Raw genomic sequence first — 18,209 nt, 5'->3', positions numbered from 1 at the left:
GCTGATTCTTTGCACTTCCATTTTGATCTCTCAATTAGTCCTTACCCTCTATGCTCCTGCTAGCTCTAGTGGATCTCCTTCCGCAACCTGCAACCACTGTTCCTTTGTGGCAATCATGACATCCATAGCTTAATGAGTAACACTTTTGTCTTTGAATCTGATAGTTGTGGGGCTGAAACCCCACTTCAGAGACTTCTGCACAAAATCTAGATTTTCGCTCTGGTGTCGTACTGAGGGAGGGATGCACTGATGAAAGTGCCATCTCTCAGATGAGGAATGAAACCAATGCCCTCTTTGGTGGAGTTAAATATCCAGTGGTACTATTTGAGGAGCTTAGACCTCTACTCCGTGTCCTGCTGATTTTTATCTCTCAGCTAAGACAATTAAAGATTTTTCAGTTATTGTCACACTGCTGTTTGTGGGAGTTTGCATTTTGCAATTTTTTTTTATTCATGGGCGTCACTGGGTGGACCAGCATTTATTGCCCATCCCTAATTGCCCTTGAACTAAGTGGTTTGCACGGAGGACAGTTTAGAGTCAACCACATTGCTGTGTCTCTGGAGTCACAAGTAGGCCAGGCCAGGTAAGGATGGCAGATTTTCTTCCCTAAAGGACATTAGTGAACCAGATGGTTCTAACAATAATCAACATTAGTTTCATGGTCATCATCAGATTCTTAATTCCAGATATTTTTTATTGGATTCAAATTTCATCATCTGCTGTGGTGGGATTCGAACCTGGGTCCTCAGAGCATTACCCTGGGTCTCTGGATTACTCGCCCAGTGACAATACCATTGCACCACTCCCTCCTCAATTGCCTGCTGTGTCCCACACATTACAACAGTCAGTGCACTTCGAAGCTACTTCATTGACTGTGAAGTGCTTTGGATATCCTGAGGATGTGAATGGCACCAGAGGAACAGAATATCTAGTCATTAATATATTGCTGTTTGGGGAGGTTAGGTGTCCACATATTGGTTGCCATATTTCCTACATTATCACAGTATGCTTCAAAAAGTACTTTGTGACATCCTGAGATCATGCTGTATAAATGCAAGCCTTTATTCTTTTTTATAGATACAAGTGTTTCTTTCTTTCTTCCTCTCCTTGTTTCTTTCTTCTATCTTGTGCTCATTTTAAATGAAGGCTTAATTTGTGCTGTGTCCCAGGTGTTCGCTAGAATCGTGGAGTATTACTGCACAAAACTATAGAATCCTACAGCAAAATAACGATCCTTTTATGAGTGAGCTAGCTCTTTGAAAAAGCATTTGTGTTATAACTGCTTTTCATTTGTAACCATGTCAGTTCCTTATTCTCAACTACCTGTCCAACTCTCTCTTTCAACTTAGTTGTGGAATTAGTTTCCACCACCTTTTCAGGGTGAGGATTGTTCCAAAATCCCAGCAACTCTTGAGTGGAAAACAAATCTCGCATTCTCACCTTCAGATCCAATGAATTCAAATCTATGATCTCAGGTTATTTACCCACTCACCACAGGGAATTGTTTTCCGCTTTTTCCTCTATTGAAACTGCTCATCACCTCTGAACCATCTCTGTTCCAAGGAGAACAGCCCAAACCTTTCCACAATCATCTCATATGGGTGGCATGGCGGCACAGTGGTTGGCACTGCTGCCTCACAGTGCCAGGGACCCAGGTTCCATTCCTGGCTTGGATTGCTGTCTGTGCGGAATCTACAGGTTCTTCCCGTGTCTGCGTGGGTTTCCTCTGGGTGCTCCGGTTTCATCTCACAGTCCGAAAGACTGATGCTGGTTAGGTGCATTGGCCATGCTAAATTCTCCCTCAGTGTACCCGAACAGGTGCTGGAGTGTGGCGACTAGGGGATTTTCACAGTAACTTCATTGCAGTGTTAATGTAAGCCTACTTGTGACACTAATAAATAAACATAGCTGAAGTGCCTCATCCTGGAAACATCCCGGTAAACCTCCTCTGTGCCCTTTCTGTAGACTTTACATCTCTCTTGAAATGTGATGTCCAGAATTGTTCACATAACTCCAGCCAACTCTAATGATTTATATCATTGTAGAATGCTTGTTTATTACCTCAGATAAACGTTATACTTCTTTAACCGCCTTTTCAACTTACCCTGCCAGCTTGAAGGTTTTTTTTACATGGACATTAAATTCTCTCTTCATATCTACATTTTCCCAAAATTGTGCCATTTGCAATGTACTGTCTTTCCATGCTAGCTGTTCCAAAATGCATCACTCTACAATTCTTTCAATCATTTGCAATGAACTCCTGCCTTGGGAGATGGGTGCAGTATTAATTGGTTTAAAACGTGACTACTTCCGCCGCCCCCCGCCACCGTTACAATGTAACCAATGGTAACATGCTGTGAGGGTCAGCTGACCTGATGGACAGTGTAACCAAAGGCAAGATGATGTGTGGTCAGCTGACCCAGTATAAATAGAAAGCAAATGGGGATTGTGGGGAACTTTTGTGGCCCAAGTGGTGGTGGAATAAAGTTTCTCTATTAAACCTTTACTTTGATTTACTTTGTGAAGTTAGTTCTTTTATTGCTTGCTACTGGGATGTCCTTACTGCTAGATAAACACTCCTCAGTAGCAAGTCCCACCTTACCTGGCCAATCAGGTAATGGGTAGCAAGGCCTCACAGTGCCTGGGACTCGGGTTCAATTCCACCCTCTGGTCATTGTCTGTAGAGTTTGCATGTTCTCCCCATGAGTTTCCTCCGGGTGCTCCGGTTTCCTCCCACACTCCAAAGGTGTGTGGGTTAGGTTGATTGGCCATGTTAAAATTGTCCCTTTGTGTCAGGAGGACTGGCAGGGTAAATAGGTAGGGTTACGGGGATAGAACCTGGGTAGGATTATTGTTGGTGCAGACTTGATGGGCCGAATGACCTCCTACTCCATAACCCCGGCAGTGCCAGCTGTGAGCAGCGACAACAGCAGGGGCACCAGGTAGTCCCACCATGCCAATGTGAATTTGGGGTTGGGAGCCAGGCTCAAGATTCCAGTGGGGTAAAGGTTGCCTTCAGTAGGCCAGGGGCCCACAAAGGAGGCTTTCCCTCATGCCTACTTGGTGTCCAGCACCAGTCAAAACTGCCAGAATTTCTGCAAGGCGTGGGCCTCACCCACTTCAGGTAAAATACCATAGAGTCATAGAATCCCTACAGTATAGAAGGAGGCCATTCGGCCCATCGAGCCTGCAACACTCAGGCCCTATCTCCATAACCCCACATATTTACCCTGCTAATCCCCCTGATAACTAAGGGGCAATTTAACATGGCCAATCAACCTAACCTGCACATCTTTGGACTGTGGGAGGAAACCCGGAGGAAACCCATACAGACACGGGGAGAACGTGCAAACTCCACACAGACAGTGACCCGAGGCCGGAATTGAACCCTGGTCCGTGGCACTGTGAGGCAGCAGTGCCACTGTGCCGCCCGCCCACTGTGGGGCAGCATGGTGGCACAGTGGTTCAATTTCCGGCTCAGGTTACTGTCTGTATGGAGTTTGCATGATCTTCCCATGTCTGTGGGTTTCCTCTGGGTTCTCCGGTTTCCTCCCACACTCCAGATGTGCAGGTTAGGTTGATTGGCCGTGCTAAATTGCCACTTAGTGTCAGGGGAACTAGCAGGGTAAATGGGGTTACGGGGATAGGACCTGGGTGGGATTATGGTCAGCACAGACTTGATGGGCTAAATGGCCGCCTTCTGCACTGTAGGAATTCTATGATTCAAAATGGTGGTGTGGTGGAATGAGACACTTAAGTGGCCAATAATTGGGTTGGAGTGGAGTGTGCCCAATGGTTTCCCTGTCCCTGTAAAAATGTTAGACAGGTCAGGGATGGGTGAGTAGATGGCAGAAGCCACTCTCTGAATTTTACATGCCCCCCCCCCTTCTACCTTCAAAACCCATTAGTGGAGTGGCGATGTAACATCCAACCTTTTAAATCTACCCAAATAGATCCTTTAGTTGCCTTAAACATCAAAATTCTTTCGGTATTTTAGCCAGCAGCAACGTGGAGTATGGCTTTCAACTTATTTACGGAACGGATTTCTACGCATCTTTGATCACTTGTATTAACTGGTACACTTTTGACTTCTCCAGAAATTGCTGACAAAATCTATAACTTGTTCAATGGCTACACAAGTGGAAAGGAACAGCAAACTGCGTACAACACACTGATGGATCTGGGCTCATCTACTCTTCATCGAGTGTATTACCACTACAATCAGGACTACGAGCACTTTGGAGAGTTCACCTGGCGCTGTGAAGACGAATTGGGACCAAGGTTTGTGTACATCAACTGGTTCCAGAGTGGAGTAATCCATGTTATTCTCTTTTTCCCCTCTCAAGCTTGTTCAGTTCAGGAGGTAAAACTCAAGCAATGATCTAGTCCAAGGTACATTGTTGATGTTAATAAACAATGCTGTTTGCTATCTGTCTGTGGCTATTAGCTGCTGTAGGCTTTACGATTGTCCTCTTTTGCCAATTAATAGGAACTTTCCCAGCCAGGCCTAGGGAAGGTGGGACAGACTGATAAAGTTATCGACCGGCATGAGCTATTTGAGGGCAAAATCATACAGGCCAATTACTGGCCAAGGTTTTGCGTCCTTCACAAACATTACACAGCATTTCAAATGGAGAGGAAATGAAGTTAATTACACAGAAAAGATCAACTAATTATCAACAGGCCTGATTAGACATTGCAAATCATTTGCCTCTGACTTTACTTTATCATCTGCATGCCTCAACAACTTCTTCACCAATGGAAGTTGTCTTGTCCATGCAATTTGCTTGTCCTACTTTTGTGTAGTTTTTAAGGATCATCCTAATCTTGAGAGGCCAGAGCCTTGCAGAATGTAATCAGTGGAAAATGGGAGTTGTGCAGAGTGTAAAATGGACTGCCAGTTTGTTAACAGATGAAAAGAGTCCTGTTTTGAATGAATGTTGAGAGGAATTGACAGCACGATTGGCACAGTGGTTAACAGTGCTGCTTCACAGCGCCAGGGACCCAGGTTCAATTCCGGTCTCAGGTCACTGTCTGTATGGAACTTGCACATTCTCCCTGTGTCTGCGTGGGTTTCCTCTGGGTGCTCTGGTTTCCTCCCACACTCCAAAGAAGTGCAGGTCAGGTTGATTGGCCATGCTCAATTGCCCCTTAGTGTCAGGAAGATTCACAGGATAAATGCATGGGGTTATGGGGTTAGGGCCTGGGTGGGATTGTTGGCGGTGCAGGCTCAAGACCTTCTCCTGCACTGTGGGGATTGTTTGGTTTCCACCCCACTCCCCTGCCCCATTGGAGACACTGGGAGCTTGGACTATTGATGAAGGAGAATGAAGAGACCCTGAGACCAATTCCATATTCTTAACGATTCCCCCACGTGTTTGCCCTCCAGCATTTTTTGGAATCAGTGTGGTCATGTCAGGGAGAAGTCTGATATTCCCACCAAAGCCATTGAGGGAACGATTGGCTTGGGGCAGAGGAAATTGCCCGGGGATAACCCTCTTCTTGCTCCCTGTTGTCAGAGGCACGTTGTTTGCCAACCTTTTTGATTTAGACTGGTACATGCCGGAAGGGAAAGAGCAAAGTAATTTCCGAGGAAAACATAAAAATGCCAGGGTTAGCAAAAGTGGTTTTGACTGTGGTCACAGGATAAAAATTACGGATTAATTGTTCTTACCCATATAGGAAATCAGGAATACCTTGGTGCTGCTGTCATCTTTGATTATGTTTTACAAGCATGGATATTACTGGAAAAAGGTTATACATACAGAGAACAGTGTGCAGCTTGGGACCCTGTTAGGTTTTCCTTTTCTCAGAAATCGAGTCTCCTTTTAATTCTCAACTGCCAGAAACTCCAGAGAATTCCAGACACCCCAAGCAGACCTCTTTTTAACAATACTGCATTACACATTTTGGTTCTGAACGAAAGTGTAATTATGCAAATCGCATGTCAGGAAAACCTTCATTAATGCAATGTTAATTCTTTGTACCAAAATGTTTCTTGGCTAAATACACATACCTGTTAAATGGACTTTGCCAGTGCCTCAGTGTGCCCGTCATTAGAATAGAATCCTTACAATGCAGAAAGAGACCATTTGGCCTATCAAGCCTACAGCAACAACAATCCCACTCAGGCCGTAACCTCACGTATTTACCCTGCTAATCCCCCTGACACTGAGGGCAATTTAGTATGGCCAATCAATCTAACTGGACATCTTTGGAGTGTGGGAGGAAACTGGAGCACCCGGAGGAATCCCACGCAGACAATGGGAGAACATGCAGACTCCACACAGTCACCTGAGGCTGAAATTGAACCCAGGTCCCTGGCGCTGTGAGATAGCAGTGCTAACCACTGTGCTGCCCACAGAATGCTGTCTTTTGGAGCATCTATGGTTGTCCCATTCTTCTCCTGAGGATACTGTCTGCCATTCATATCTCTTTCAGCAGTTGCCCCTTTGCCAACTCTTACTCCTCTCCTATGGAGTATCGGATAGGCACTGCTGACACTCCACTCCTCTCCTAAGTCTGCCTCAACCTCCTCTAGATATCGAGGTAGATAGGAAAGTAGAGTTGAGGGCACAATCAAATCAGCCAAGACCTTATTAAATGATGAGGTTCAATGGGCCGAATGGCCTACTCCACCTGGCTTATATGAATGTTTATGTTTGTATATTCTTTTTTTTCAAAAGAAGGAATGGAGACCATGTTTGCTCCTTTTGAAATATATTAGTTGTCTTGTTTTGGGTAACTGTTTACACATTTATAAAAAGTTGATAGTTTCTCATTTCCAGCAGTTATAAATGTCATACCTCTGAAGCATCATCAATTGCTAATAATGGTTGACAGAAAAATAGAAAAGTATGGCCCCAAGTCTGTTCCACCTTCCATTCAATGTGGTTGTGACTGATTTGCAACATAATTCCAGATTGCAACCTACCTCTATGAGCTTTCAGAGCGCTGCTCCTTCATCAGGTGAGTGGAGCCCCAACTATTTGAACTTCACACAGACACAGACCATTCACCTGGTGAAGGAGCAGTGCTCCGAAAGCTCGTGATTCCAAATAAACCTGTTGGACTTTAACCTGGGGTTGTGAGAATTCTTACTGTGCCCAGCCCAGTCCAACGCCAGCATCCCCACATCATTGCTATCCTTGCAGGTTCCCCTTAGTATCTTGAAAACTTTGACTAATTTCAGGGAATATGATGCATTTTGTGTAATCACTCTTGGTAATTTAACTCTCATTCTTGTAAATCTTCATTACACTCCTTCAACGGCCAATAGATCTTTCCTAAGTTCTGGTACCCAGAGCTTCTCACGGTAGTGCAGGTGCTGTCTAACCAGGGCTATGTTTAGCTGAAGAATGACTTCTCCCTTGTATTTTAATCCTCTAGATATAAATAATGCATTACATTAATCTTTTTGATTCTTTTTTGTACCTGTTCATGAACCTGCACTGTTTCTGGCATTACATCATTTAGAAAGTGCCCTGTTTTAATATTTCCCCAAGCAGATGACCCCACCTTTGCCTATGTTAAAATTGTCCATTCAGTTAATCTTTTGATATTTGTGATTTCTATACTTTCATTTACAGTGCTTACAATGTCTCCTATCATTGTGCCTTCACCAAATTTGGCTGCATGATTTTCTATCCCATCAGCAAAGCTGTTATTAAATAAAGTGTATGGTTGAGGCCCCAACATAGATTCTTGTAGACTCTATTCTGCCAGTTCGAGCACCTTCTCATTGTCCTTTGGCTTTGTCCACTGTCACTTGGCCATTTTCCTAACCAGGTCAATAATTTCAATGCATCCACCATTTCCTGACTTTCCTGACTTTCAGTGACAAGGTCACCATCATCGGTTGTCAATGGACAGACATTGCTCCTGACTGCTCTCATTCTTAATACAATTTTTTTTAGTTGATTCTTATATCTCTTGTAAGCCTCTTTCCGTATTCCCTTATACTATGGCCGGAAGTCTCTCCTGACTGAGAGGTGGCAGTTAGAAAAAAAGTAGCAACTGATAGTGCAGTTTCAATGGAGCACTTTGTTGACTTTCTCATACTGTTCCCATTATGTCATTATGAATGCTTGGCTGAGTTTCGACTGATATAATTATCTAAGTGGGGTTCTTGAGCTTAAATAGTCTAGTAAAGGATTAGCTTTGCTGTCTCTCTGGGGTCTGAACAGAAGTTTGTTTATTTATAAGAGAATGACCACTGAGAATTAAAAACTTTGAATAGGTTTTATGAATGGGAGTTCATTTTAACTATTGCATTTATAGAGATTTATTAGATTGTTACAAGGCTTTCTTTTCATGTCCACATGGTGCCTGAGGTCTGCTTCTTGGTGGATACTGACATTGGAGGAGGCATGAGGGCACATGGGTGCCTGGAGGTGGGTAGGGGACATGATTTGGCATGGAGGGAATGAGGGGCCATGGGAATCAGTCAAAGGTAAATAGTGTGGGAGGGGTGTGGGCTGGAGGGCCTACCAAATTCTAAAATAACTAGGAAGAGTCCCAGAGAACCAAGGTGAACCTTGTAACCAGCCCACCTTGGTCCGCGCCTATACTCTGGTTGGTGGGCCCAACTTGACCCCTGAGTGTTTTGTAACCCTTTTTACTGAAGCAAGTCCAGCAAGTCTAGAAATGTCTTGGTTCAAACTATCCACGTTGGTAGCCAAAATCCAGCCCTCGATTGACCTTAATTATATTATTAGATAAATGTTCATGTACAGTTAGGCTGTTAACTGTTCATTACTAAATCCATGGTACACCCATGGTTGGTTCAAAGACATGATATGGAGATGCCGGCGTTGGACTGGGGTGAACACAGTAAGAGTTTTAACAACACCAGGTTAAAGTCCAACTTTAACCTGGTGTTGTTAAAACTCTTACTGGTTCAAAGACATACAGCTGCAGAAATCTATTTCAGACACACTCACAACATTCATTACCATTCTGAATTTTGCTAGCTTGCTCGTTCCAATCTTATTTCAGTTAATTTGCTATCAAACTTCCAAGGATCAAAACAGGAAGCTCTTCTGTGCACTAAACTCTGTGAAGTTTGCATGATTGGGGTAGACCGAGAAAGGAGCAAGGCTGAAATCGAGAACAAATTGAGCCTCGGTCAGGACAAGTTTGACTCCACTAATGGGAACATCAGTAGAAATGTGGGGGGTGATTCTCCCAAAAAGAATTCTAAGAGTTGAATTTGCCAAAAAACTGGAGTAAATCAAAAATGAATTTCCCACACTCTGTGCACTGAAGAGTGCATTAGCATGAATCACGCTAAAAATCAGTGGGTGTGGCCAATTCCTGCTGGAGAGGCCGGCAGCATAGCGCTGGGCAGGCCACTGCGCATGCACCGATCTGTCAGCGTGGAGATCGGGCATGCGCAGTAGCCCCTCACTGCCAGCCTCCCAATCACTGGCCAGCTTGATTGCTGACGAGCACAGCAAGCCCCCCCCCACCGCTGGTTGTAAGACCACCCCATGGCCTGATCGCTCGCCCCCCTCTTGTGTCCGGGTTCAGCGCCGATTCTGCCACACCCCCCAGCCCATCCCGATCTCTTCCCCCCCATGCAGGCCGACCCCACCCTGATAGCGAGCCTTGATCGCTGGTCTTCCTCCTTCTGTCACTGATCCCTCTGAAGAGTGGCAGTGGGGTGCCCTGCCCCCTTGGCAATGCCTGATGCCCAGTGGGCAGTGCCAAGGTACCCCTGGGTATTGCCACTTTGCCCCTTGGGCAGTGCCAGGGGGCCCAGGCTGGCACTGCCAGATTGGTAATGCCCAGGGGCACCCCCCCCCCCCCCCCTTACTGCTGACCCTCTGGGGGGCCTCAATGACCCACCTTCATTCCAGCTGGGTCAGCCACCAGCTAGTGGGGAGCAGCTATTGTAAACCCCGCTGGAGTGAAACACTCCTGGCAGGGAAGGGAGAGGCTCGCAGGCCTGGAGACTTCAGTCCCTGAGCTGCTAATTCAATGTAAACTATGTTAAAATTAGAATTTCTATCATTTATTCAGCTCCATGCCGATTTCTGGTATGGAGTTGACGACTCTGGAAATCTGGTGCCCGGAGACTCATGGAGGCCATGATGCCCAGTGAGGAGCCCACGAAGTGGCCTCTGCTTGAGTCTCCCTGCCCACTGTGCTGCAAAAGCAGTGCAGCAGGCTGGGAGAATCGCCCCCATAATCGACTATTTCCTTTGAAACAGTGTTCCTATTTCTCAAAATGAATCAAATCGTTCAACATTTATTGCAGAAGCTGTTTAAATAAATAAACACACAAAACCCAAGCCAGTGTTTGGATCATTGCGCCATCGAAGACAGGCCCCAGTTTACATTTTACACACAATTACTTTGAATTTTGCAACACAGTATGGGCGGCACATTAGCACAGTGGGTAGCACTGCTGTTTCACAACGCCAGAGACCCAGGTTCGATTCCCGGCTTGGGTCACTGTCTGTGTGGAGTTTGCACATGCTCCCCGTGTCTGTGTGGGTTTCCTCCGGGGTCCCGGTTTCCTCCCACATTCTGAAAGACGTGCTGGTTAGGTGCATTGACCCAAACAGGTGCTGGACTGTGGCGACTAGGGGAATTTCACAGTAACTTCATTGCAGTGTTAATGTAAGCCTTACTTGTGACTAATGAAATAAACTTTAAAAATGGCCAGTTTGCCCAAGATGTCTACACATACTCCTACCTTACTTCATCTCATCCCATCAACCGCTGTTCCTCTATTCCTTTCTCTCCTTTGTACTCATTTGGTGACAGACTAGTGACCTATTCCGGGAATTACCAGCTATGAAAACAGACAAAAGTCTGCCTTAGTGCACCACTAGCTGCGGGAAGGCAATTGGAATTGCACTCATCTGGATTCCCTTTTAATGCATCTATGCCACTTGCCTCAACTACTCCACAATGTCACCATTTAGGGTATGTTATCTCCAGCAGATTGTATGGGTGCTTTGTGATGGCTCTGACTGGGCAGTAAAGGGGATCACTAGCTGATTGCCAGGATTAACCCAATTACATCAATAATGCAACATCTCAAAGCTTGACTAGAATGTAAATTCATGCAAAATTATTTGGTCCAATACTGTCCATGAAGTCCTGGTAATGTAACATCTCATTCTTAAGCATGTCGTTTCTCCTGTGTTAGCAGTAAATGCTGCTGCTCTTCTTAATCTGTCACTTAGACTGGTCGAAGGCAAGTAAAAATACAGTTGTCACAATATTTTTAATCCATTGTTAAGTCACAATCAGTCAAAGGCACCATCATTTTGGAAATAGGGGTTTCTCTGAGAATCTGTGCAAGTTGTTACCTATTGTTGAATTAACCTCACTACTTTGCATTGGCAGTTCAGCATTAACAATAACAATGCACTTGCATGAGCATGTAGTGGGCATGTAGCATTGTCATGGTCACATCATGATGTGGAGATGCAGGCGTTGGACTGGGGGACTTCTTACTATGGTCACATCAGACCAACAAAATTAAACTTTGGAACATATGAGTGTATGAAAGGCTAAACGCAAGTCTTTGTTTTCTGCTCAGTACATTTTGTACATGTAGGATTGCTATTAGCAAAATACTGTTCTGTTTGTGATGGATAATTTTTGTATGTGTATTCATGCAATATGAGCATATCCAAAAGAAAATGGGAACATAGGAAGTTAAGCGTAGGAGTAGGCCATTCGGCTCATCGAACCTGCTCTGGCATTCAACTCGATCATGGCTGATCTACTACCTCTTTTACTCCACACTACCCCCATATTCCTTGATGCCTTTAATATCTAGAAATCTATAGTTGACTGTCTTGAACATACTCAATGACAGCCTCCAAAAGCTCTCTCGGGCATAGAAAGCCATATTCTGATTTACCTTGATTACATTTTTGGAATAAAGTAAGAGAGATTAGAACGAATGCCTTGGAAGGTTATAAGGGCTGGAGTAAGCCTGGGGTAAACACAGTAAGAAGTCTAACAACACCAGGTTAAAGTCCAACAGGTTTATTTGGTAGCAAAAGCCACTAGCTTTCGGAACAGGCTGTCCCTTCGTCAGGTGGGTGGGAGTTCTGATCACAAACAGGGCACAAAGACACAAACTCAATTTACATGAATATTGATTGGAATGTGAGTCTTTACAGCTAATCAAGTCTTAAAGGTACTGACAATGTGAGTGGAGAGAGCATTAAGCACAGGTTAAAGAGATGTGTATTGTCTCCAGACAGGACAGCTAGTGAGATTTTGCACATCCAGGCAGGTTGTGGGGGTTACAGATAGTGTGACATGAACCCAATATCCCGGGTGAGGCCATCCTCATGTGTGCGGAACCTGGCTATCAGTCTCTGCTCAGCGACTCTGCGCTGTCGTGTGTCGTGAAGGCCGCCTTGGAGAACGCTTACCCGGAGATCAGAGGCTGAATGCCCGTGACCGCTGAAGTGCTCCCCAACAGGAAGAGTACAGTCTTGCCTGGTGATTGTCGAACGGTGTTCATTCATCCATTGTCGTAGCGTCTGCATGGTTTCCCCAATGTACCATGCCTCGGGACATCCTTTCCTGCCTGGGGAAACAGGTCAGCATAAAACAGTCCCATGTATTTAGAAAACAGAACTGTTTGAGTCAGTTTTTCATCGTACACTGTTAAAACAGAAAAGCTGCACTGTGTGGATGGAGTGTTTAGAATAAAATTCAGCAGTACACAGCTTCTCAACCCAATGCAAACAAGTAAACACACACACATAGTGCAATTGCTTCCATGGGATGGGGTTCCCAAATCAAATGAATGTTGTTGTAACGAAATGTGCCCTGTGTAAACCAAATTCTGTTTGCAGTTTTGTAAGGCATAGCCCTACATGTTTCTTACATTTAGTAAATTTTCAAATAAAACTTAGCAGTAAATTTTCAACCATCCAGCTTCAATACAGAAATAGACAAACTTTGTCAAAGAATAGACCTTGGTCTGGAGTTGAGCAAACTCTTTGTTGACCAAACTAAAGAGCTGTACTCAAACCTAAATATTTTCCAGTCTAGCGGCAGTTGCTATTTTCAGTGGAATAGAATTTTCTCAACCATCAATAAAGGAATGATTAAAAACTGACAAGCTGACTACAAAAAAAAAATCCAAACTAAATCCAAACCACCCCAGTGCAAGCAATAATATTTTAAAGGAAAGTTTTAGTGAGATTCCAAGTCTTAGGAAACCAGATTTGTTTGTGTTTCTTCCATTGTTAAATGTTCTTCAGAGTTCCTTCAGAAGGTTGGAGATGCAAGACCCACATCAGGACTTAATATTGACTGATATTCCAGTGGGGGACTGAGCAAGTAAGACCATAAGACATAGGAGCAGCATTAGGCCATTCGGCCCATCGAGTCTGCTCCATCGTTCAATCATGGCTGATATTTTTTTCATCCCCATTCTCCTCTCTTTTCCCATAACCCCTGACCCCCTTATTAATCAAGAACCTATCTATCTCTTGATTGAACGATGGAGCAGACTCGATGGGCCGAATGGCCTAATTCTTCTCCTATGTCTTATGGTCTTACTTGCTCAGTCCCCCACTGGAATATCAGTCAATATTAAGTCCTGATGTGGGTCTTGCTTCTCCAACCTTCTGAAGGAACTCTGAAGAACATTTAACAATGGAAGAAACACAAACAAATCTGGTTTCCTAAGACACTCAATGACCTGGCCTGCATAGCCTTCTGTGGCAAAGAGTTCCACAGATTCATCACTCTCTGGCTGAAGAAATTCTTCCTCATCTCTGTTTTAAAGGATCGTTCCTTTAGCCTGAGGTTGTGCCCTCTGGTTCTAGTTTTTCCTACTAGTGGAAACATCCTCTCCGCGTTCACTCTATCCAGGCCTCGCAGTATTCTGTAAGTTTCAATAAGATCCCCCTTCATCCTTCTAGACTCCAAAGAGGACAGACACAGAGTCCTCAACCATTCCTCATATGACAAGCTCTTCATTCCAGGGTTCATTCTTGTGAACCTCCTCTGGACCCTTTCCAAGGCAAGCACATCCTTCCTTAGATATGGGGCCCAAAACTGCTCACAATACTCCAAATGGGGCCTGGCCAGAGCCTTATACAGCCTCAGAAGTACATCCCTGCTCTTATATTCTAGCCCTCTCGACATTAATGCTAACATTGCATTTGCCTTTCTAACTGCCGACTGAACCTGCACGTTAACCTTACGAAAATCTTGAACAATGACTCCCAATCCCTTTGTGCTTCTGATTTCCTAAGCATTTTCCCATTTAGAAAATAATCTATGCCTCCATTCCTCCTTCCAAAGTGCATAACCTCACACTTTTCCACATTGTATTCCATCTGCAACTTCTTTGCTCACTCTCCTAACCTATCCAAGTCCCTCTGCAGCCCCCCTGCTTCCTCAATACTACCTGTCCCTCTACATACCTTTGTATCATCTGCAAACTTAGTAACAGTGCCTTCAGCTCCTTCCTCCAAATCGTTGATGAATATTGTGAAAAGTTGTGGTCCCAGCACTGACCCCTCAGGCACAGCCTAGTTTTTTCACACACTAGTCACCGGCTGCCATCTTGAAAAAGACCCCTTTATCCCCACTCTCTGCCTTCTGCCAGTCAGCCAATCCTCTATCCATGCCAGGATCTTACCCTTAATACCATGGGCGCTTAACTTATTTAACAATCTCCTATGAGGCACCTCGTCAAAGGCCTTCTGGAAATCTAAATAAATCACGTCCACTGATTCTCCTTTATCTAACTTCCTTGTTACCCCCTCAAAGCACTCCAACAGATTTGTCAGACTTGCTGAATTCTTTGGTTTATCGTCCTTTGGAGGACTAGCGTACTAAGCTTCCGTCTGCTTGTTTAGGTGGGTATTAAGTGACAGTTGTCCTTCCATCCTGGTTCCCTAAGGGCGGTGCGGTGGCACAATGGTTCGCACCGCTGCCTCACAGCGCAAAGGACCAAGGTTGGATTCCCGGCTTGAGTCACTGTCTGTGTGGAGTTTGTACATTCTCCTCGTGTCTGTGTGAATCATAGAATCATAGAATCCCTAGAGTGCAGAAGGAGGCCATTCAGCCCAACGAGTCTGCACTGACCATAATCCCACCCAGGCCTTATTCCCATAACCTCACATCCTTGCTAATCCCCTGATGCTAGGGTCAATTTAGCATGGCCAATCAACCTTGCTTTGGAGTGTGGGAAGAAACTGGAGCACCCGGAGGAAACCCATGTAGACACGGAGAGAACATGCAGATTCCACACAGACAGCGACCCAAGCCGGGAATTGATGTGGGTTTCCTCCGGGTGCTCCGGTTTTCTCCCACAGTCCAAAGATGTGCAGGTTAAGAGGATTGGCCATGGTAAATTAGTGTCGGGGGACTAGCTTGGGTAAATGCATGAGGTTATGCAGATAGGGCCTGGGATTGTGGTTGATGCAGACTTGATGGACCGAATGGCCTCTTTCTGCACTGTAGGATCCTACGATTATCATCTGCCATCAAAAATAAGTATCTTCCATTGTTGTTCTATGTCACTATTTGCCAATATTATTGCCCATTCTGTTTTCCCAACTTCTATTCTCAGCCCCTCAAAATGTATTAACTTTGTTTTTGTCCTACTTGTGTCCTTCTCTATCATGGCCTTGGAGCACATTATGTTATGGTCACTATTGCTGAGATGATCCCTAATTTCACTTTCTTATCCGCTTTGGTCCATTCCCCATTACCAGAACAACTAGTGAATCTTCCCTTCTTCGGATTTTTACATAAGGCGTAACTAAGATGTCCTTTGCACATTGTAGGAACTCTATTCACTTATCTCATTTACCTACTTCTTCTCTCCAATTAATACGGGGTAGTTGAAATCCCCTATGATTATATGTTATTTACTTCACTAATTTGTCTGCATATTTCTTCCTCCACCTCTCTTCCTCTATTAGTGGCCAACAGAGTGATTGATCCTTTATCTCTTATTTTTAGTCACACAAGTTCTATTTTGGTCTTGCTGATGTGTCGATTTTTCTAATCTTATGATATCCCAAATAAGAACAGTTTCCTATTTCCCCTCTCTAACTTTTCTAACACTGCAATGTTTAATTCCCAGTCCTGATTTACTTGTGGCCATGTCTGCATGATCCCAATCTTTGGTTTCTCAGCAGTCCAGACATCTTAACTCATTTTTAATGAGATTTTCTTTCAATTCATGTTTAAGTATCTTTTTATATTTCTGTTCTAACTTTATTTAATCCCCTGCCATTTACATTCTCCCTTACTTGATTCTTTACTATTCTTTCCTCTTTTGTTTACATTTAGGCTGCTTACGTTTCTTGTAGATACCTCTCCCCACCTTATTAGTTTAAAGCCTACCTCTCTATTTACCCTTTCCACTAGCATAGCAGTCACCAGCCTCACCCTGTTTCAGGTTGAGCCTCTCCCATAGACTTCCTGCCCCAGAACTGGTGCCAGTGTCCAATGGAAAGGAACTCCTTTCCCACATCAGACCCTTAGCCATGTGTTAATTTTCCTGATCTGCCTGCTGCTTCTATGTCAGTTTGCACATGTCTCAGGCAGTAATCCAGAGGTCATTACCCTCAAGGTCCTATTTTTTAAGTTAGACCCTAACCCCTGATACTCCGAAGAACCTCTCTACCTACGTCACTTATTGCAAAGTGGACTACAACAACTAGATTTACTCCAAGCCCTTTCCAAAATTCTCTGCTGTGAAGTTTGTAGTGGGGCAGTCTGTTGTATAAAATTTGCCGTCAAGTTTGTCAGCCCTATTCCCAGTAGTAAGGCTGTATCAGCACCAAGGAACTATCAGCCAGATTATGTCTTCAAGTCCCTGGAGTGAGAATGAACACACTACTTTCTAATTCAGGGACAGCGAGCTATCACTCAGCCAAGTCTGACACCTCGTTCAATCATTCATCCTATTGTATTTAGTCTAATGGAATAATTGTATTAACGATGCTGGCAGTAATGGAAGGGGTGCAATTGTTTCTACATATGTCATTCATGAAAAAGTACACCCCATTATTTAAAGCCATTTTGTGCCACTGAATCTTTTGAATTTCCAAGTTGGAATGTAAAGGAATGATATTTTGTTGAACTCCCACCTGGATTAATACTCTCAGTGGTGTAAATTCCTCATCCTATACATGTGACTGAAAGTGAGTTCAAAGTAAAATTAAAACTAACCTGTCTCATTCTTCCCATCTCTTATGTCCAATCTCTCGCCATTCCCCTCTCATTCAACCCCTTGCTCTTTCTTGGCTTCCTTTTCTCCCTCTCTTTTTCTTTCCCCCTTTCGTTTTCCTTCATCTGTTTCCCCCACTCTGTCCATCATCGTCTTTCTCTTCCTTTTCACCCTATCTGTCCTTGCCTCATTCTCTTCCCTTCCCCATCTCTCTGCTCCCATTCTTCCATGCATCCATTACTTTCCCCTTTCACTCTGTTTCTCTCTGTATGTCTCTCAATCATTCCTGCCTATACTACCTCCTACCCTCTCTGCCATTGTCTTCCTCACTTTACTATCTATCTTGCCCCCTTTCTCTCTCTCTCTCTCTCTCCCATATGCGCATGGACCTTTCCATTTCTCACCTGCAGAAAGGCTGGTCTGATCCTGTCCAAGTTGGAAGAGCTGAGCAGCTGGTGCAGGAGCCTACTGCGAGAGCCCAAGATCATCCTGCGTCGGATCTCCTTGAAGTATCTCTCCTGCCAGTACAGTGAAATGAAGCGTTCAGGAATAAACTGGCAAGACCTGAGCACAGAGGTGAAGAAGATCTGTGACGAACAGTTCCTGACAGTGCTGTACAATGACTATGGAGAGCACAAAGAGTTCTGACAGAGGAATCTTCGTCATGTCCATCTCCCACCCCCACGCCCCCTTCGCCAGCTGTGTTATATGCAATCCACACAGCCTTCTGGGTAAAATGTTGCTTGGCTCCTGCAGTTGTTTTGTGGAGATCGTTAAACCCCAGGCTCACTTTGGTCTGGTTGTAAAACTTTGAATCTGTTTAAGTAGTGTCAGCCAAACCGTTTGATTTTTTGATTGTTTGATTTTAACTTCTTCGTTGGAAGCTGGAAGAATTGGAGGAAGAATCAGATGGCAATGATAATGTTCGCCTTGTGTGTATTCTCATGGCCGAATCTGTTCTCCTGTTTTATTAGGGTCCAATAAGTATTAATATTGTCTTTGTGTAGCGAACATTCAACTATTG

The 18,209-nt window shown here is 44.4% G+C and overlaps 1 protein-coding gene across 1 annotated transcript in view; it reads left to right on the top strand.

The window, feature by feature from the left end:
• The window catches only part of astn1 (astrotactin 1), a 2,581,734-nt gene extending 2,563,901 nt beyond the window's left edge, over window positions 1–17,833 (top strand). Inside the window, exons 25-26 of the mRNA XM_078219174.1 lie at window positions 4,098–4,281; window positions 17,596–17,833. Of these exons, the coding sequence (XP_078075300.1) occupies window positions 4,098–4,281; window positions 17,596–17,833 (422 nt within the window). The remainder of the gene's footprint in view (window positions 1–4,097; window positions 4,282–17,595) is intronic.
• Window positions 17,834–18,209: the final 376 nt, after the last annotated feature.

The sequence above is a fragment of the Mustelus asterias genome, chromosome 8 (assembly GCF_964213995.1).
Source record: "Mustelus asterias chromosome 8, sMusAst1.hap1.1, whole genome shotgun sequence".
NCBI lineage: Eukaryota > Metazoa > Chordata > Chondrichthyes > Carcharhiniformes > Triakidae > Mustelus > Mustelus asterias.
The sequence above is the reverse complement of the archived record's forward strand: the minus strand, read 5'-3'. Positions and strand labels throughout refer to the sequence as shown.